The sequence below is a fragment of the Balaenoptera ricei genome, chromosome 19 (assembly GCF_028023285.1).
Source record: "Balaenoptera ricei isolate mBalRic1 chromosome 19, mBalRic1.hap2, whole genome shotgun sequence".
Lineage (NCBI taxonomy): Eukaryota > Metazoa > Chordata > Mammalia > Artiodactyla > Balaenopteridae > Balaenoptera > Balaenoptera ricei.
The window spans coordinates 44,687,689-44,707,913 of record NC_082657.1 but is presented as its reverse complement, the minus strand read 5'-3'; the positions used below and the strand labels follow the sequence as shown (position 1 = coordinate 44,707,913).

The 20,225-nt window shown below is 52.3% G+C and overlaps 1 protein-coding gene across 6 annotated transcripts; it reads right to left on the bottom strand.

The window, feature by feature from the left end:
• Positions 1-862: 862 nt before the first annotated feature.
• On the bottom strand, positions 863-20,057 carry SLC9A5 (solute carrier family 9 member A5). 6 transcript variants are annotated; one of them, XM_059904545.1, is made up of 16 exons: positions 19,567-20,057; positions 15,502-15,784; positions 13,824-13,987; positions 13,572-13,650; positions 13,090-13,267; positions 12,290-12,510; positions 11,849-12,051; positions 11,532-11,621; positions 11,364-11,434; positions 10,497-10,626; positions 9,923-10,011; positions 9,635-9,761; positions 5,395-5,565; positions 4,783-4,852; positions 3,980-4,114; positions 863-1,420 (listed from the first exon to the last, which is right to left on the bottom strand). In XM_059904545.1, the coding sequence occupies exons 1-16, from the start codon at positions 19,573-19,575 to the stop codon at positions 948-950; spliced, it is 2,493 nt and encodes an 830-aa protein (XP_059760528.1). In that variant the 5' UTR covers positions 19,576-20,057; the 3' UTR covers positions 863-947. The 6 variants fall into 6 exon arrangements, with proteins under 6 accessions (XP_059760528.1, XP_059760525.1, XP_059760527.1 ...); XM_059904542.1 differs by lacking the exon at positions 19,567-20,057 and adding an exon at positions 18,623-19,348 and having other exon boundaries at positions 15,502-15,804; XM_059904544.1 differs by lacking the exons at positions 5,395-5,565; positions 19,567-20,057 and adding an exon at positions 18,623-19,348 and having other exon boundaries at positions 15,502-15,804.
• Positions 20,058-20,225: the final 168 nt, after the last annotated feature.

Sequence of the window (20,225 nt, the reverse complement as noted above, 5' to 3'; positions counted from 1 at the left end):
GTTCAAAGTACAAAATACAGGGCAGGCGCTAACCCCAGGAAAGTCACCTGCCACCCAGTCAGCCCCTTACCACTGCAGCCAGGCATCCCAGCCCCAGAGCAGTGGAGCAGTGGCCCTGGGATACCTGGCTCCTTTCCTGTTTGGGGAATAGCGAGGTGACCATGTGGGTGGGAGCCCAGAGGCCATCGTCTCCCCTCCTCATAAAACCCAGACCCAAGGATCGGAAAGGTCCAAACTTGGACACAGAGCAGCAGATCCCCCAGAGTAACCCTGGCTAAGAAGCAGCCCTGTTGTGAAGCCTGGCCCAGCCCTGTGGCCTAAGTCCTGGAAAAGGAGGAACTATTGCCCCAGTGACTGGCAGCAAAGGGAAGGAGATAAAGCAAGGAGTGGAGACAGATTCCCACTGCCCTAAACAAATCGATTATGGGTAGCTGACCCAACAGGGCAGCAAAGCCTGCTGCACTTCCGACCCCATACCCTCTGAGGACCAGCCCCTCGCGGAGCCTTCTGCCAGGGTACTGTCCTTGCGCTGGTGCTAGGGAGGAGATGGAGGGCAGGAAAGGCCAGTGTCAGCTGAGGAATGATGCTGTTGCTTTGGGGGCAAGAACATCTGCGTAGAGTCACCCCATGAGGACCCTCTGGGGAAGGGGCATCAACTACCCGCATCTCTGGACCTTGCCCCTAGAAGCTCTGGACTGGGTCTTGAGCCAGGGTAAGGGCCTTACTGAAAGGGAAAGTGGCAGGAGTTAGAAGCAGGGAGGGTGGTGAAAAAGGTCCCTGTGAGGACCAGCCCAGGAGACCCTTCTGACCTGCCCCACGGGAGCCCAGTTGCTACTTCAGTCCAGGCCCCTCTAACCCCGTATCAGGTTGAGTGGGCTCCTCTGCCCATTGTGCAGGGAAGGTTTCCACAGGGGCTCCGGCCCCCTGCTCCTCCTCGAGTCCCTGGGCTACAGCCGGCCACCTCTGTTGAACTGGATGCACCAGTGGGAGTTGGCGGTGCCTGGGCTGAGATGAGTGTGGTCCTCGTGTCCCATGAGGGGCTGCAGCTCCTGCTGCTGGGGGATGTCAGCGCTGCTCTCGCTGTGAGAGCGGCCAGCCTTGGCCAGGCTCGGGGGAAAGGCAAAGCTAGGGCGTAGATCAGAAGGCAGGTTGAGGGGGGCCTGGGGCTCTTCAGTGACCAGTGAGCGGGGAGGCAGGCGGGTCATAGCTGGGGCCTGGGTACAGGGCGGGGATGCCAGGCTCTCCAGGGACGAGATGCTCTGGTTCCAGCCTGTCTGCATGTCCACGGGCACAATCTTGGTGGTCTCTGAGGACACGTAGACTGCCAGGTCCCCCTGCCCACTCTTCCAGGGCAGCTCCTTCTCTGCACAGGTTGGGGAGGGGGGGATGATGCGTGGGCTTGGGCACACCTCAAGGCTCCCTGGGGACAGAGTACACATGCACTCATTACCAATCCAGTGGAATCTTTCTCAAGTATAAGCACACTTTCAGTAAATAAGTTCATTCCACAGTTGCCACATAGCATCCATGTGTGCAATTATTTGATGCATGCCTTGCCGAGTGGAAGCACCACAGCTGGTTTTGCTCCCCATAGTATACCCAGCACCTAGCACAGGGCTGGGCACATAGCAGTTGCTCAACAAATACCTATTGAACAAATGAAAATAACTAAAGCAAGAGAAAGTGGGATCAAGGCAAGAAAAAACCCATCTACAATCAGCCCTCACCCAACTTGCAGTGCTAGTCTTAAACCACATCCTGCCAAGCCCCATCCCAGGGTGAGACAGCAGCAGGGTGAGGAAGATCTTGAGGCTTGGCCACTGGGCTCCTTGCCTGAGTTCCCACCACAGCCCTTTGGTGGGACAGAGTCCAGGAGTGTGAGCTCATGCGAACCTAACAACAGGCTAAAGCTATGCCGGCGAGGGGGATGCCAGAGCACAGGGGACCTGGGAATCCCAGAACTGCTGGCAGCCAGCATGGAAGTCCCGGCCGCTGCATTACAGGAAGTCTGAGGTTCTGAAAGAGGAAACCTGGGAAAGAGCAGCCCTCTGGCCACCTACCACCCCTTGTTCTCCAAAGTCAAGCTCAATGCCTTGCGTATGAAAGGTGCTCATTATGTGTCTGCTCATTGATAAAGTCCTGAGCACTCCAAAAATCTTGACTGAGTATGTTATGAAATGTATTAATTCTGCGATTGAAAGTAAAACTACCTCTCTTGAAAGACCTGGGATGCTGGATTGAATTTTAACAACAACAAAAACTAAACAAAAAACTTCAGTGTTCACCTTTAGAGGATGCTGGGGAACTAACTGTTGGTATGAAAACTGATAAATAAAATGAAAAATTCAAGCATTTATCCATTCTTCCCTATATGAACTGTACCTCAAAGTAACTAAGTAATTGATGAAGGGAAGTTTTTTTTGTAGAAGAATTACTGTTAATCAATGCAGATGAAAAACGAGACAGAGAATATCACCATTGTGCAACCCCTAATGAAATGTTGGATCTGGCAGTGATCACCAACGGCTGCCAAGACTGTCTGATGAAAAGTTGACAGGGAACTTGATAATGGATGGATCAAGCCAACAACAGCTAAAGCCTGTTATCAATGTTAACTTCACAAAAAGAGAGACAACCACATGGTATATGCTTCCTGGTGTGATGAGTGCGATAGGAGGTACAGCATCACCACCTATGAAGTATGCTTACCAAATCTGATCTGGATTTAATTATTGGTTTAGAGGAAATATAAGGGTCAGTGAAACATATTAAATGATGCTTTGGGGATGCAATCAGCAAAACCCAGACAAGGAAAGACTGTGGGACAAATAACCAGGTTATTTCAATAAATACAATGCAAGAAAAAAAGGATTGGTGGGGGGAACCTATAAATCAGGGTTTTTCAAACTTGACATTATTGACAGGTTGGAAGAGATACTTTGTTGTAGGGAGGCTGTTGTGTGCATTGTAGGATGTTTACCAGCATCCCTGGCCTCTACCCACTCATTGCAGAGGTACCCCTCCAGCTGTGACAACCCAAGATGTCTCCAGACAATCCCCTAGAGGGCAAAATCACTCCACCACTACCCTCTTAAGAATCACTGCTGTAGATTAAAAGAGACCTATCAACCAAATTTCATCGGTGGGTTTTGTCTGGATTTTTATTTGAACAAACCTACTGTAAAAAAATATTAAGACAATCAGGGAAACTTGAACACCAACTGGATATCTGATAACAAAGATTTTGGATATGATAGTGGTATTGTGGTTATATTTTTAAGAAGAATCCTTATCTTTTAGAGATACATGCTGAAGTATTTTTTGATAAAGTGATAATGATATTTGAGATTTGCTTCAAAAGAATCCAGTGAAGAGAGGGGCATAGTGAGGGTATAGATGAAATAAGATTGGTTAGGAGTAGATAATTATTGAAGCTGTCTGGTGGATAGATGGGAAGTTTATTTTACTATTCTGTCTATTGTATATTTTGAAATTTTCTATAATATGTTTTTTAAAAGACACCTAGGGTGCTTGAGCCCAGTCAGGCTCCTCTCTCAGGTCAGGCTGCCACCCTCACCGGGTCTGTACCTGAGGGCTGGTGTGCTGAGCCGTCACGGGTCACAACAGTCTGGTGTTAGGTTTGCTTGTCACCTCGTGTTTCTCGCCAGAGAGTAAAGGGAGGCGGCACGGCAGTAAAAAGGCTTTGGACTTTGAATCGGGTGGGTCAGGTTCAAATTCTGGTTGGTTCTGGACAAGTCCAGAATTCCTTTGAGCTCAGTTTCCCCATCTTGGTTGTTGTGAGGATTGAATCAGATCATGTATGTCAGGTGTCTGACATAAAGGAGATGCTCAGTAAATGCTGGTTGGTGAATAAATGAGCGAATAGGAAGAGGGATTGTCTGGAGTAGAGGCCATCAGTGAAGGGGGAGGAAGCCAGCTGCACAGCTCCAGAGGGAGGTAGGCGGGAGGAAGCCATTACCTGAAACTTTGCCCTCTTGGAGAACCTCACTGGTAGCCCGAGCCACAAAGATGATCCCTTCATCGTCCTCCTTCTCTGTCTCCGAACTGTCGCTGTCCTCCTCCTCCTCAGACTCTACGGTTAATATCACAGCAGCTGGAGAGGGACAAGAGCCGAGTGGGGTTGGCCACCAGCAGCTGCCTCTTGGTACCGCACAACCCCAAGCCGGATCCCCTGTCCACCCAGGTAGATCCCACAGTTGGCAGGGACACCTCCTTTGTCCTGTGGCTGTTACAGCACTGGCCTACGGAGTTGTGTGTTTGAGAGGAAGGGAGGTGGGGCTGCAGAGCTGAAGGAGGCAACAGGGAAAGCCAGGTCCTCAGAGGAAGCCATAAGGCAAGTCACACTTTCCAGCTCCCCCATCATCTCTCAGCCCCAGATCCCATCGTCAACTGGCAGCATAAACATCTGGAGGGCTGGAAGGCCCATCAGTGTGCAGCTCATCCAAACTCCTGGTTTTACAGACGGGGACACCAGGGTTCACCCATCCTTCAAGGCCCAGACCAAGCTCCCCCTTTATGACACCTTCTCCAAGTCCTCAGGGCCTGTAACCTGTAGTTAGCTATCTGATGTCACAGATGTCTAATAACTGCTTAGACATGTTCAGCTTTGAAATCAAGTGTGCCCATCTAGTCCCTGAGGGGAAGAGCCCCAGTTTATGGTATTGAATGCTGTACAGAGGAGGTCCTTCAGGCTTCTGGCTGATGGGCCCCCGCCCTTTCCCTCCCTATCCCATCCTCAACTCCACCCCGCTCCCTGCTTGCCTGTGTCCTGGAAGCCCAGGTCTCGAGGAGGTTTCCCATTTGTAGCCTCCGTGTTAGCCATGCCATCCTTCTAAGGACAAAAAAAAAAACAAAAAACCCTAAGCCTATGGCCCTGGCTCCAAACCCCAACCCTGTCGTCTGGTGGGGTCAACAGGAGGACAGGTCTTCCTGATGCAGCAGGGAAGGGAATCTGTCAGTCCCAGTGGTTCTACCATCCCTTGACCGCCCGCCCCCCCCCACCAAGTGTTGTGGAGTCTGATGTGCCCCAGCAAGGACACTCAGTACATCAGCCTGGGCTGAATAAGGAGCTCATGGAATCCCCCCAACAAGGAATCTGCCTTTCTCCTGCCCATTTCACCTCTGGTAGGTGGTCCTGCTGCCTCCCAGCAGGTGACCACATGGACAAGAGGCTGATCTCCTTCTGAAGCCCTTGCCTTCCCCTTCTGGGGCTCCAGGAAGATGCAAAAGGGAACCCAAGCTGCTGCAGCCCCCAAGTCCCTGAGGATTATCCATCTAGGGGGTCCCCCTAGGCTGGATTCCAATACTTGGAAGCTCAAAACTGCGTGCCATCAGCCTGCAGCTGCAAACAGGAGTCCCAGAGAAAGCACATGCCTTCTTGCGGCCGGCCTTGCGGGGTCGTGGCTTGCTCTTGGTGAAGCAGATGTTGTGCTTGGTGGACTTAAAGGACTCCAGCCGCCGCTTCATGTTCTGCTGGAAGACCTCCTTGTCCTGGCGCTCCTGCGCATCCTCAGAGATGAAGTGGCGGCTGCAGCTGGCTTTGTACTGACAATGACAGCCCCGCCCTGCCGTGAGGCTGGGTGTCCTGGCCTCCCACAGGGACCCCAGGCCACAGCCCCATGTTCACCATAGCTCCTGCCAGCCCACTGTTGCCAGAACTAGCCATGGATTGAAAAAACAAAACAAAACAAAAAATACAGTAGGGACCCAGCCAGACTCTATACTCTCTGTATGCTCAGCTCACTGGGGAAAAACTTTCCTTTATCCCAGAACCTGTTCCCTCAAATTTGGCTTTCCGTATTCCCTACTGCCCTCTCTCAGTTCTCTCTGATCTGAAGTGACAAGAGGCAGGGGACCCTGTGTCTTGTCCCCTCAGTCCTGTGAGGCCAAGGGGGGCATTTCCTTCTTTGCACCTCTGTTTATCTGAGCCTGGTCCACATGCCTGGCCCATTTGCCTCTTTTTAACTACACAGGACTCTCTATCCAGCTGGAACTCTCCAGCTAGCCAGTCTACAGCCACCACCATGACTCCTCAGGCTGCACTTTGAACTTCCATGACTATCTCTCTTGATACCTTCAACCCTCTCAGTCCAACAATACCTGAATTGGTGTCCAATTCAGGACCACCCCCATCTCTCCTCTTTCCAACTCTTTCTCATAAAGACCAAGCCCACTACACACTCACTTAGACTGTCTCCACCTCTGCCCTTGACTGCTGAGCGGCCTTTTCATTACCTAGTGGTAACCCTCCAAAGTGCTGCCCGCATGTTCCCAATCATTTGTCCTGCCTCACATCCCCAGTCTGGTCCCTTTCCTTTGCCTCATATTTTCTGCTTCCCTGAGCTGGATCTAAGAGCCCCCTTTAAGTCTCCTCCCAGCTGCCCTCTTCTACACACTCACACAGAGGTGCCCTTCTCTCCTGGGCATGCAGGGGCCCACCTCCTTCACAGGGCTCATCACTCCCCAACCCAGGCCTCCGCTTTGCTTAGCTCACTCCCTGCCTCCATCAGTTCCCTGCTCTGCTCCCTCCTCCCTCCCGGTCCTCCACTCTCCTGCATCTTCAATCCTTCCCTCGACACCGGCCCCCCTCCCCCTGCTTTTAAGCGTGCTCCTGCCCTTACCTCCTTGAAAAAGGCCTTTCCATTGATACCATTGCCTCGCTTTTGCTGCCAGACTTTTACACTTACATTCTGACACTTTCCCTAGTACCCATTAATTCCTTGACTATCAGAAATACAGCTCCATGTATATGTATAGCTGATTCACTTTGTTACAAAGCAGAAACTAACACACCATTATAAAGCAATTATACTCCAATAAAGATGTTAAAAAAAAAAAGAAAAGAAAAAAAAGAAATGCAAACTAAAAAAAAATAAAATACAGCTCCAGTGGGGTTTGCCTGATTGCAACTTCAGTGTGCTGCTTTGTCCCTGGTCAGCAGTGCCATGGCCTCTGGTTAGGCAACATCTGTGCAATGTCCAGCCCTCCTGCCCCAGGCCCCCGAGACACCATCTGCTACTGCCCCTCCAAGGGCTCCTTCTCTCTCCTCCGCTGGCTCCCCTTCCTTTTCTTACATGTGCATTCCTCAGTGTTGTCCTTGGCACCCCCTCTCCCCTCTAAATGCCCTCCCCAGTGAAAGTGTCCACTCTCAGCGCCAGCTAGCCCAGGGATACATCTGTGTTTCCCAAACATCAGCCATCAGACCAGCTACATTTGAATCCCCTCAGGGGACTTACTAAGAGCAGATTCCTCATCCCATTGCACACTACAGGATCAGACTCTCCGGGAGGTGAAGCCAGGAATATGTATTCTAGCAAGCTCCCTGGGAGATTCTGATGGAGCCAGGCCAGGAAACCTCTGATATAGATTGCTTCCAAATCTTTATCTCCAGCCCGTGTCTCTCCCCTAAACTATAATCTTATGTTTCTAACTGCATACTAGACACTTCTGTCTCTCTCTAATGATATTTCTGTGAAGAACATGAGGAATTATGGATTGTGTTCTGGCATAACTAAGTGGATTTAGAACTGGTTGAGTAACCATACCCCAAAAATTCTTGATCAGGGTCAGTCTGGAGGAAAGTCTTTAGTAGCATGCCACAGGGCTCTGTCCTCAGCTCTATCCTGTTCAACATTTTTATGTTGATTTTGATGAATACAAAGTTAACAGGCTTAGCAAATTTTCATATGATGTGAATCTGAGGAGATGTTTGGTGGCAGACATGGGATCCAAACAATGGAATGATGGACTAAATCAAATACGATGACATTTAACAGGGATAAGCACAATCTTAATCCAGTTTTTTTTAATTGACTTCACAAGAACTGGTTGGACTGAACCATTGACCAATCTTACACACACACATCCACAGACAGTCGGTCATTATGTACTTCCTGATGTAATACAATAAGAAATACATAGCACACCTATCGAATGTTCCTGAATACAACCAGGCCTCCAGATTTAACTACCCAGAAATACAGTATGTAGAGGAACATGTTAAACACCACCACTGGAATACAATCAGCAAAATCTGTAAAATGGAACGTTCTCTGAGATAATGTATCCAGTTTCTTCAGTAAGTAAATAATAAGGAGAAAAAAAGGAAGACAAAACTATCACAGATTTTTTTAAAATAAAGAGACATGTTTACTAAATGCAAACTGTGGACTTTATTTGGATCCTGACTTGAACAAACCAGCTGGAAAAAGGTATTTATTGACCACTGGCTGGATATTTGAGGTGAGAAGGAATCACTGTTATTTGTTGTAAGTGATAAGGGTACTAAGGCTTTTTTTTTTTAAAGAATTCTTGCCGCCTAGAGATACATGTGGAAATATTTAGAGATGATATGATGTCTGGAGTTTGCGTTAAGATAATAAAGTGTAGATGGGGCGTAGGGGGGGACAGAATGTAACAGAATTGACCATGCATTGAAAATTATTGGAGGTGAGTGGTGGTTAAATGAGTTATTCTCTCTAGTTTTGTGAACGACAGAAATTTTCCATAAGAAAAAAAGTAAACAAAACCAAAAAACAAACAAAAAACCCCACAGGTTGGATGCGACAGGGTTTAATAGTCATTAACTGAGGAAGACATGGTGGGTTGCCTGACTGTAAGAACAATATGGGGCCTCAGGGTGGTGAGCCAGAGCTGGAGGGATTCTGGGCTGTGGGAAGAGAATGGCAAGTTCCAGAACTAGAAAGGTGAAAGAGCCCCTGTGCCAAACCCAGGCCACGGCAATGAAAGCCCAGAATCCTAACCACTAGGCTACCAGAGAACTCCAAGGGGCCTCATTTCTAATGACTAAAGAAGACACACCAAGGACAGGAGCTGCTGGCCTGAGGGCAAGGAGGCCTGTGTGGAAGGAAGCTGTTTTGAAACCTTTGCAGACTTACTCTGCAGAGCTGCAGAGTCAAATCAGGAGCAGTGGGAGAAAATTAAAGGAAACCAATCTGTCTCAGCAGTAGAAACAGCCTTGACTGTTAAAGCTGCCAGGAATGGTAACAGCTGGCTTCTCATTTCAAAAAGGTTCAAGGTAATGGCTTGCTGCCCCCTTGTGGGGTTGCAACAGATTCCTTCCTGTATGGGTTGGGCCTTTCCAACCCCAAAGCTTCATGACCTGCATTGGACTAACTCACATTACCTAAAACAGATGTCTGCCTCCCCCAGGTTAGGGTGGTCCTGCAGGCGGCTTCCTCAGCACTCCTGCTTCTGTCTGTGACCCCATCAAGCCCTCTGTATCTCCTGCTCTCCCCTTCCTGGCTGATCACACAGTTCTTTGTGCTCCTCTCCCTTCCGACCACGCAGGTCTAATCCGCAGTGGTTCACTCCAGCTTCCCAACGGGCTCTCCCAGCCTCTCAACTCACCCCCTCCAGTTTGATCTGCCCTCTGCTACCAGAGAAGACATTCTTAAACAGTTCTTGTAACAGGCCAACCTTTCTCAAAAAAAAAAAAACTAAACTAAAGGTTATAACCAACAAGATGAAGCCCACACTCTTCAACTGGGCATCCATAGCTCTCCACAAGCTGGTGCCAGCTGCCTCTTGAGGCTTCCATCGTGGCCTCCCCAGACAATGCTCCCCCTCAGAACTCTGCCCTGGCTGCTCTCACCCTGTAGCGAGGTTTGTAGAGGCCTCCACAGAGCAGGTGGTGCATCACAGCATCCTCACGGTCCCGGCCGCTGCGTACTGTGTCAATCACCTGCAGATCCAGACATGCTCCACTGCCACTCTCCCTCCTGCAGGAGGGAGGAGACACGTGTGCTAGGGACGGGCCAGGAGGCACAGGCCAGGGGAAGGGCAGAAGCAAAGGTGCTCACAAATCTTCCCCAGAAGGGATTCAGAGAGAGGGCGCAATAGAGAGGAGCTTGAGGAAGGGGAAGGGGGCTCAAGGACTTACAGCAGGTTGGTGACAGAGGTCTCTGCCACAGAATTGCGGCTGGGCATAGAGGGCAGAGTGAGCCCGGTGGAGGACAAGACGTGGCCTCCCTGCAGGGGCCAAGTCAGAGGTCAAAATGGCAATCAGATGAAAGGTGGCCCAGACAATCAGAGGGTAATAAAAAGAATAACAATGGTTAACACACTTTGCTCTTTTGAAGTTCCAGGGACTGTGCTAGGCACTTTTTATACTGACTCTACAAAACTCTGACAGAGGTACTCTTACTCGCGCTTTCTTACAGTTGAAACTGAGGCTCCGAGAGGATAAGTGACTTACCCAAGGTCACAAGCGTGAGATGATAAGAACTGAACCACATCTGCTGACTCCAGAGTCCAGCTGTTTCCCACCTTTCTGTACTGCCTGCTAGACTCTACATGTCAGCATCAGGCCAGGCTCGTGCCTGTAGCTGCCACTTCACAAGACTATGGCGTCTGCTGGGAATTCCCAACTCCCTGCTCAGGGCCTGCCTGCTTGTCACCGCTTCCTGCCTTGCCCTGCTGGCCACCTGCCCACCCACCATTGTCTGCCGGCCCACCTGGTCCACGAAGCTGATGGCATCCCGGATGTTGAGTCTGTAGTACACATCCCAAATCTGGTCCCGGATGCGGTAGGCTGACCGCCGCATCAACAGCTGACTCAGGTACTTCTTATCAAACTGCTCCCACCTACAGAGGATGCCAGGCCCGGTCCTGAGTGCCATCCCCAAGGCCTGGGCGGCTGGCCCTTCCTCAGACAGGGCAGGGGCACAGCCAGCGCTGGGCCTATGTCTCTTGGTGTGGGCATCAGTCAGGGAGAATCTCGAAGCTGGTCCCTGCCCTTATGGAACTGACAGTGTTGTAGGAAAGCCTGCCATTAATGAAGTTATTACATATAACTGTAAAATTACAACCATGGTAAGAACTATAAAGGATAATTATAGAGTATGATAAGGATTTGTCCTAGTCAGGGAGGCCAGGGAAACCTCCCTAAGGACTTGATGCCTGTGGTAAGATCTGAAGGATGAACAGAGGTTAAGTAGGTGAGAGGGAGGCAAAGGAATGTTCTAGTAGAAAGAACAACATGTGCACAGGTCCCAGTGGCCAGGGCCGGGGGAGCATGGTGGGTTCTGAGTTTCTAAAACGGTTCATTTCATTGGCAGACAGAGAGTCAAAGACACAGCTGAGCACAATGCGGCTGGTGTCTGGAGGTGCCAGACCATGCAGGGCAGAGCTGCGCAGGCCTCACTGGGGAGCCTTGTCTTATCCTGAGAGTACTGGGACACCAGTACTGCCTGAAGGGCTTCAGGAAGAGGTCGCCCAGCCTGAGCCTGCCTGTGTCCCTCCTCAGAAGTGTGCACATCCCCCATGCTGCCCTGGCTGGTGAGGCTGCCGCTGCTGAAGGAGCCTCGGGGCAGCTCCCTCACCTGTCCCTCCAGTAGTGATAGCCATGGTGCCCCACAACGTCCTCCACTGCAGCCAGAATGTGGTCAAAAGTCTAGAAGGGGGGTGGGTAGGGGGACCGGATCAGGACTCTGCTCAAAATAGGAGAAGGGAGAGAGGGACAGGTGGAGGGATGGGGTTCTGGTACCCACGTGCTCATGCAGCTCCTGGTTCAGGGTGGGTTTGTGATGCTCACTCCTCTTCACCTTCAGCCACTTGACCAGTGGCTTGATGGTCAGGCCCTACGGACAGGCAGCCAGTGAGCGCTGCCCTGTCCAGTTCCCTGCTGCCTTTCCCTCCCCATAGTTAGGCTTCAGTTTCTGTATCCCCACCTCACTGCACTCAAGGTCTGGGAAGTCAAGCCCCCCTGCCTCCCACAAGAGGAAGAGTAGCCCCTCTCCCATAGGCTCCAAGCCTCCCCCAGGGCCTGCCAGACCCTCTCCCCATCCAGCCTCATGGGCGCTCCCACCTGCACGATGACTGTGAAGAAGACCACCACAATAGTGGTGGCTACAAAGTAGTCCTTGGCAGGGATCTTGGTCCTGTCCAGGAGGATGACGAGAGCGAAGGCCACAGCCCCCCGCAGGCCCCCATAGGACATCACCACCTGGTCAATCTTGTCCAGAGGGACCAGCCGGAACTGATTCAGCACCCACGTCTGCAGGACTACGCCTACAGCAGGAGGGAGGCCAGTGGGAGCAGGGTGTTGGAGGGCACGCCTACAGCAGGAGTGGAGGGCACTGGGCATGGATGGCACCAACTATCTGGGCTCAGGTCTGACAGGGGCTGGGAGGGGTGAGCAATAAGGGGAGGCTTAGAAATTGTTGACAAGGATGTGGACTCAGACTGGGAGATGAGCTGGGAGGGTGGGCAGGAAGGAGGGCGGGAAAGCAGAGGGTGCCGGCAATACCGAGGGCTCGGAAGAACAGGATGAAGAAGAGGGTGCCCAGCACCAGCCCAGAGTCCCAGGCCCACTTGGAAGAGTCCACGGCCGAGATGCCAAGCAGCATGAAGATGATGGTCTCAGCGCAGCTGGCTAGAGTCTTCATTGTGTACTTGACAGCTGTGCGGGACTTATGGGAGATATTGGCCTCCACGTACTTCTTACAGCCCAGGCCACACATAGTCACCCTGGGAGAGGAATGGAGAGTCAGGGTGAGTGAGGAGGGGCCACAGGAAGCACAGCCTTTGGGGTTTGAGCATGCGCAGGAGAGGGTGTTGCCCATCACAGGATGTCAGATTCTCAGAGCCGAAGCCCAGGGAGGCATGGAGGCCATCCAAGGATAGGTAGTGGTGGTCCTGGGAGAAAAGGGTCCGAATCTCCAGGCTTCCCTCTCGGTGCCTTCTGGAGGGGGAAGGTGGGAGAAACATGCTCTGACTAGCACACTGTCTGAGGCACCTTTTAGAGTTCTGTGGCCACCAGAGCCAGTAGCACCAGGCCTCAAAGTCCACTTCCAGCTCAGCCTACACCCCAGAGAGCACTTTAAGCAGAGGAAGTTTGGGTTCTGGGGTGCCCAGGACAGCCCTAGAGGCAGGTCCTGGAATGTTACATGAGGCTTAGTATCTCCCCAGGGGAGTTTGAAGCTCCCACTCCCACAAGGGCTCAGGGAGACCTATGGACTCCTCCGGGTCCTGCTTCTGTCCATGTGAGGGGCGACCATCTCCAGTGCCCCCTCCCAGCTGCCTGCCTGCAAGGCCCCCAGGACTCACGCAAGAATGGCGGAGAGCGAGGCCATTTCAGCAGTAAGGTAGGCTGCGTAGGCGAGGAGGAAGACCAGCAGAGGCTCGATGATGCGGACCCGCTTGGTGAAGCGTGTGGTCAGGGCCAGGAGGAAGGCAAAGACTAAGCCCACGGCTGCCCCGCCCAGACTGACCACAAACAAGGAGGCTGGGGGAGGAGTGGGTTGTCAGCGTGACCCCTGGCCCGGACCCCACCAGGGCTGACAAGACTGCTGCCTGGCAGGGAGTGGAGGACAATGCCCACTGTGCTTCCCAGGGGTCAGGGTCCCAGAGCTAGGATTCCAGGAAAGGCCCTCCTTCTCAGGTTCTCAGGGCCCTATTTCTCCATACAGGAGGGAAGGGAATGAGGCAACCCGAGCAGCGTCCTCTGTCCTGATGCGGTGGGGGGCAGGGGCTCAGCAACCCAGGGGAGGCAGACCTCCAGTGCCCGCCAAGAGGGGGGAAATACTGACCGACTCCCTTCAGGTAGTCAGTGGCCTGCACGTTGGCAGAGCCCATCTCCACAAAAGAGTTGCAGACCTTGTACAGCACCTAAGCGAGAAGAGGAGCATCAGGAGCGCCGGGGGAAGGCAGCAATTTGGACTGCTTGGAGAGGGGGAAAGCAGAGACCATATTTCTTCCCCAGGGGGCCCGGGGAAGAGTCGAGCCTGGTCAGAGCATGGCAGCCTGGGGTCAAGGAACGGCAGCCAGCCGAGCACTCTCACCACAGTAACTGCATCATTGAGCAGGGACTCGCCGAAGACGATGATAAAGAGGGTCTCGTTGACGTGCACCTCCTCAAAGACAGCCAGCACGGCCACGGGGTCCACTGCTGAGATGAGGCTCCCAAACAGCAGGAAGTCCAGCAAGCCAGCCTGCACTCTAGGGGCTTTCGAGGGACAGATGAGGGACAGCAAATGGTGAGGTACTGAATTACCTACAGCAGTCCCTGTGACAAGCCCAGACTCCAGCTCCACTATTAAAACAAGTATGCCCAGAGAGGACCTGGGATGGTGAAGAGAGCATCGGCCTGCAGGTCAGGAGACCTTAGGTCTTGAGCCTAAGGCCTGCCTTTGCCACTTACCAGCTCTGTGATGTTGGCACTGTCATTGTCACATGACATCTCATAAGCCATGCCTCCTCATATGCCTGCCTAACAGTACTGCTGCAAAAATCAACCCAGGAGATGGCTACGGTAGCTCTATGTAACCTGGAAAGCTAAGGTGGCACTGACAATAAGAACTGCAGCAACAGTAATAATAACCACCAGCAGGTGGAAATTGGCTGCTGACTGGCTTTATTCGGGAGAAGAACGAAAGAGAGTGCTTTCTCCCACACCGGTGGTTCTCAGCCTAAGGAATTTGACACAGTTCTCAGCAGGAGGGGGAGGGACTATCCATCCATGAAGGCTGAATATAGTATGGGAAGCACCCACCACAGGTGGGACTTGAACGTGCCATGTAATCTCTGTGAACCTCTGTTTCCACATGTATATATTGAGAATAATAATAGTGAGAACAATAAGAAACTCAAAAAGTTCCTTATTTAGCCAGTGCCTAATACATAGTAAGCAACCAATAGATATTACCTATTATTAGGATTACTGTTACTATGGTCTGATGTCCTCCCTTCCCTTCCTGCCCCCAAATAGTTCACTGACCCATTAGGAAAACCAGGTTGGAGTCCCCAAGTGGAAATTGCAAACCTCCCCTTGCATCTGTGAAGAAGTCTGAATCATCAACATTCAGGGTTGAATGGATTTGGGGGCCAGGAAATGAGGAAGAAGGGAGCAGGACAGGGCAAAGAGCCTCAGTAAAACAGACCTCTCCTGCTAACTTTGGACCTGATATCGAATGAGTTTAAGGGACTCTATTTCCTCATCCATTAAAGTGGGACAAATTATACCCCCAGCAAGGTTGCTATGAAGAGCCAGCGGGATGAGTAAAGAGAGAACACCCAGTGTAGTGTCTTGCATTCTGTGGATGTATAATATGTATTTATTAAAAATAATAATAAAACCAGAAAACCACCCTGACGTGGCCTGGGCAGAGCCCTCACAGGCAAGGGGAGCTGTGCCTCAGGGGAGCCAGGCTGGCAAGTGGCAGTATGGTGTCAGGGCAGGAGGCGGCAGAGTCCCAGCCTTGGCAGCCCACACACAGCTGGGAGCCAGGCCCCTACTCAGCTGTCATCTGCAGAAGCCCAGACTCATCTGGCAGGGACCTAAATGAAGGCTGAAGGCCCATCTGGAGCATTGCCTCACACTCCAGTTGGGAGGGACCTAAGATGGAGCTCTCAGGGCATGGCTCTCGTCAACACAGGATCTTCAGAGCTGGAGGAGAAGGGAGCTGGGTGATGAGTCTGGCAAAGCCTCCCGCTACCAGTCCAGGTCTTAAGGTCACTCACCCACAAGTCCAGCCTGCTGCAGGCCCCAGAGGGCAGCACCTGTCGTGAAGGCATTCCAGAGTGTGCCCACCACAGCGTAGGTGAGGATGGCGCCCAGGTTGTCAAAGAACAGCCGGCTAGGCATGAAATAGCCCGAGTCCAGCACGATAGGAGGCAACAGGAAGAGGAAGAAGGTGCCTGGCTCCAGCTGGTATTCAGCTTTCTTGGCCACAGCCAAGACAATGCCCCCCAGCACCAGTCCCAGCAAAATCAGCAGGCAGCTCTCAGGGACCAGAGACGTCACCTTCCGAGACAAGTGAAACACTACAATGCAAGAAGAGGGCAGGAGCTATCAGCTTATGGGGTGCGCGTGTGCGCGCGCGCACGCACACACACACACACACACACACACACACACACACACACACAGTGGCCTATAACCTCCCAGTCTTAAAAGTTTATTCAAGGTCGGGACCCCTGACACTGGGACCAAGGAAGAAGAAAAATCCAGGACTGCTAGAATCTCCAGCCTCCAGGGCTTCAAATCCCCCACTGCAGCCAAAGTTGTCTGTTTCCTGGTGCTCCTGTCATAGTAACCTAGACCTTTGCTTACTTTTTCCACTTCTGGAAATGCCCCCTCCTCTCTAATCCTCGAAGGACCTCACCTTTCTCTGATCTCCCTTATCCATTGCCATTATTTGAATCTCAGCAAATACTAGGTATATTTTTATGCATAACACAGCTGTAAAAATCAGGACCTCTGGAGTCAGGCTGCCTGGGTTTAAAGCCTAGCTCTTCCATTTACTAGTTCTGTGACCTTGGAGCAAATAACTTCACCTCTTTGACTTTCAGTTTTCTCATCAGTAAAATGGGGATAAAAACAGTAATGATCTCATAGGATTGTTGTGAGGTTTAAGTAAGACAGTCTACTCAAAAGCACTTAGCCCAGTGGTTTACAATAAGCACTCTATAAATGTTACCTATTATTATATTATTGTGCCCTGCCTCTTGAGCTAGACCATAATGCATATCATACCTCCTAGGAGCACTGTAGACCTCCTAGCCCAATGTGCTTTTCATTATATAGGCTCACTAAGGACTCAGTAGTTTAAAAAGCATTAAGTTTAGCAGTCAGAGATCCAGTTCTTCTTCTGGCTCCATCCCTTCCTAATTGTGTGATCTCAGGCAAATTATTTAATTTACCTGAATTTCAATTTCTTCTCCTGTAATATGGGGAAAAATACCCCTCACACAGGGTGAGGATAAAATGATATAGTGTGAATTTTCCTAGCAGAATGTCAGACACATAATAGGATCTCAACAAATGTTAATTCAATATGACTCTGGAAGAAAATAACAGATCTGTCCCTAGGAAAGAAGAGGAGGTTTTCTAGCACTATTGCCACTCCTACCTTTGCCTCCTAATATAAACTGTTTTGGCTTTCCCTTGGGACCTGAGACCAGATGAGCACCTCTCCCCAGACAATCCCTAGTGTGGTGAGTAGTGAGGGAAGCCTCTGTGTTAGGCTGTGTGAGACCCAATGCTAAGACAGTGCCCTTTGGAAGCCGTACCCAGAGAGCCTAGGACAGTGCCTGGCACATGGTGGGATCTACATAAATATTTGGTGAATAAAAGGAAAAAAAAAATCTCCTGGTAATGAAGCTGGGGAAAGGTATCTCTGAACATTCTACCCATCTCCCCTGCCCCTAATCCCAAGGATTTTTTGTTTGTTTGTTTTGTTTGATGAGAAAAAGGCTCTCTTCTACCTCCATAGGACATGTCATCCAAGCTAGAAAAAGCACTATGATTTATGGGGGAAACTACAGTCATTGCTGTAAACCCTAAATAAGACAGGAACTCCAACTGGCAGACTTCTCAGCAAACCCAATTCTTGGCTCCCAAATCTGAGGCTTCTCCCACCTTGCTCTCATTGCTGCCAGGCCCTAAGGTGAGCTCAGCCATAGCTCTTCCCACTCTCATCCCTACCTTTGGTCCCCCTTTCCTCTCCTTCAGGGACTTTATTCCATCCTTATCTCCAGAGCATGTATTACTCCCAGCAAAAACCCTTCACAAAAGCCTGTTCTCTGACAGCACTAGGCTCCCTGAGGGCATTTCAAGCCCCATTTTCCATTATTAATGGGCTGCCACAGCAGAGTGGAGAGTTATTCTGTTCCTGCCCAGCCCCCACCCCCAGCTGTGTCCCTGGGGGGAGAAGGGGGCAAATCCTAGACTGTGTGATTCCTACATGAAGACTGTATTGGTGAGACTGGAGTACAGGCTGTGCCTGCATAGATGGGGAGTGAGTAGCAACGGCTCAGCTATAATTAGTCACCCCCACAGCAGAGCCTGCACAACAGGGAGAGGGAGGAGGGTCTGTGGTGGGAGGAGGGACCACTGGCTGCTCAGAAGTGGGGAGGAAGGGGCAGAGGCAAGGAAAAGCAGCTCTATTCAAGGAAAGGAGTCTGAAGCACAACCTTTACTGTGCAGACTGAAGGAGACTGGATGTATGAAAGCATCTAGTGCAGGCGGTACAGAGTAAGGCCCCAATAAATGGAAGTTTCTTATATCCTGAGGTGGGAGGAAGGTAGACCTGAATTGGGGGTGGGGCGGGCACAGCTAAGCACAAGAAGGGGGCACCTTTAGGGGAGCAGAGGGGGGAGAGAGGAAAAGTGGCAGTTTAGTATCCCAAGAGAATGGACACTTGGCAGTGGCCTCCAGGGAAGGCTGCTTCCTCAGGACCAGGATGCCTGGGTTTGCAGGAGAACACCATCCCCTCAATGTCCCCACACGTCTTCACTGCTGACAGAAGCTTTTAGGAGGCTGGGGATTGGTGGAGGAGAGCCCAGATCAAAGAGCTTACTTCAAGGAGAAGAGAGGAAAGGGCAAAGGAGTCTAGGGATGGGGCTGGAGAGAGCTGGGGCAGTCCTTTGAGAAGGCAAATCCTCAGGGCTCCCACTCGAGGAGAAGGGGAGGAGGGAGATCCACAAGAGGAGGCGCAGAAACAATGTGAGAGCCTGGATTTGTGGAATCGGAAGCTAGGTCAGGGCACTCTGCAAGAAGCCGGCCCGGATCTGGGGACTAGGGGTTGGGGACGGGTCCAATGACGGCCGCCGGCCCTGGCGCACGCACACACGCACTCACCGATTTTAGCCAGGCTGGCCACCAGGATCCAGAGGGCTACCAGGTAGGGCGCCTCCACCTCGTGCCACTGCCAGCGGAAGAGCGCCAACCCTGGGGGAGGCTCACCCGGCGACCCCGGCTCCTGGGTGGGCTCTTCGGTTGCTCCCGCCCCCGCCAGGGGCAGCCCGAGCAGCGGCAGTGCGGCGCGCAGCATCCTGCCGCCTGCCTAGCAGCCCTCCCGGCACCGCACGGCCGCCGGCCCCGCGTCGCCGCCGCCGCCTACCGGCCGCCCCCGCGTCACAGGCACGTGGGGCCCGCTCCCCCCAATCCCGGCTCCGATACCCCCAAGCCAGGTCCGGACTCCGAGACCCTGCCCCGGGCGTCCGTAGTGCGGACGCCTGCTCCTCCGCTCTAAACCAGTCCCGACTCTGGAAATTCCCCAGTGCAGCCCTTCCCCAAGTCCTGCAACCTATTCCTTCAAGCCCGCTCCCCCAAACTCTCCCAAAACCTCCCCCGACCCGGATTCAGAACTGTGAGCGGCCACAGCCCTCCAGGGGCACCTCTGCATTCCACCAGCCGGTGGCGACGGTGGCGACGGCCAGCCGCTGGAGTGACCGGGGTCTGCCGGGGGGCGGGGTCCAGGCGGGAGGAGCGCAGCCCCGCCACCGAGAGTGCTGCTCGCGGCCAGCAGCCGGCCCCCGATACCGAGGCCACGGGCTCCGGCGCTGCCCGGTGCAGACTGGAGGGGCCCCCTTCGGGTCCCCGCCCAGACCAGAGCTGCGCACGCGCAGTGGGCCCTTTTTAGAAAGCCGTGAGGGACAACTGTCCCCATCGTCCCCAGAAATCCCAAGGCCCAGATTGGGCCCAGCTCATTCCAGGCTGAATAGGAGGCTGTTCCTCTTCATTTACCAAACCGAGGGACAGCCGGCCTCCCTTTCCCTTAAACTACAGTGAACGCTTCTCACCTTTTCCATGAGACAATGAAGGAAACGTATCTTCTTCCCTAAACTACGGAAACCCCAGTCTATCGATTCCCTTCAAACTAAGAGGGATCCACCCAACCTCTTCCCCAAACCTGAGGGGGCATTCGGCTTATCTCGCCCCAAACTGAAAAGGACCGTTTCCACTTTTCATTCAAGCTGAAGGGCAACCCATCCCCGTTCTTCCCCAAAATTGAGGGTAACGTTCTACCTCGCCGCCAAACTGAGTCATCCCATCCTTTTCCCAGAATTAGGGGCACCCGTCCCTCTTTTTCCTCCAACTAAAGGTAAATGATCCCACCTCTTCCTTCGAATTGAGTGTAATCTATTTTCACTTCTTGCTCTAAACTGAAAGGGACCCATCTACCTGCTTTCTCCAAATAAGGGAAGCCCATCCACTTCATCCCTCAGCTGAAGGAATCAGGACCTTCTCGCCCCTAAACTGAGGGGGACCTGGCGGGCCACAATCCGAAGAAACTTCCACCCCACCTTGCCCTAAAGAGAGCGCATCCTCACCGCCCCCAAGCCCAAAGAAAGCCTCCCCGTGCTCCGCGCGCTCTCGAAGTGGGTGAGGGGCGCGCGAGCTCGGGTTTTCCCCCGGACTAGCCAGTGAACTAACAGGACCATGATCACGCCCTCTGAGT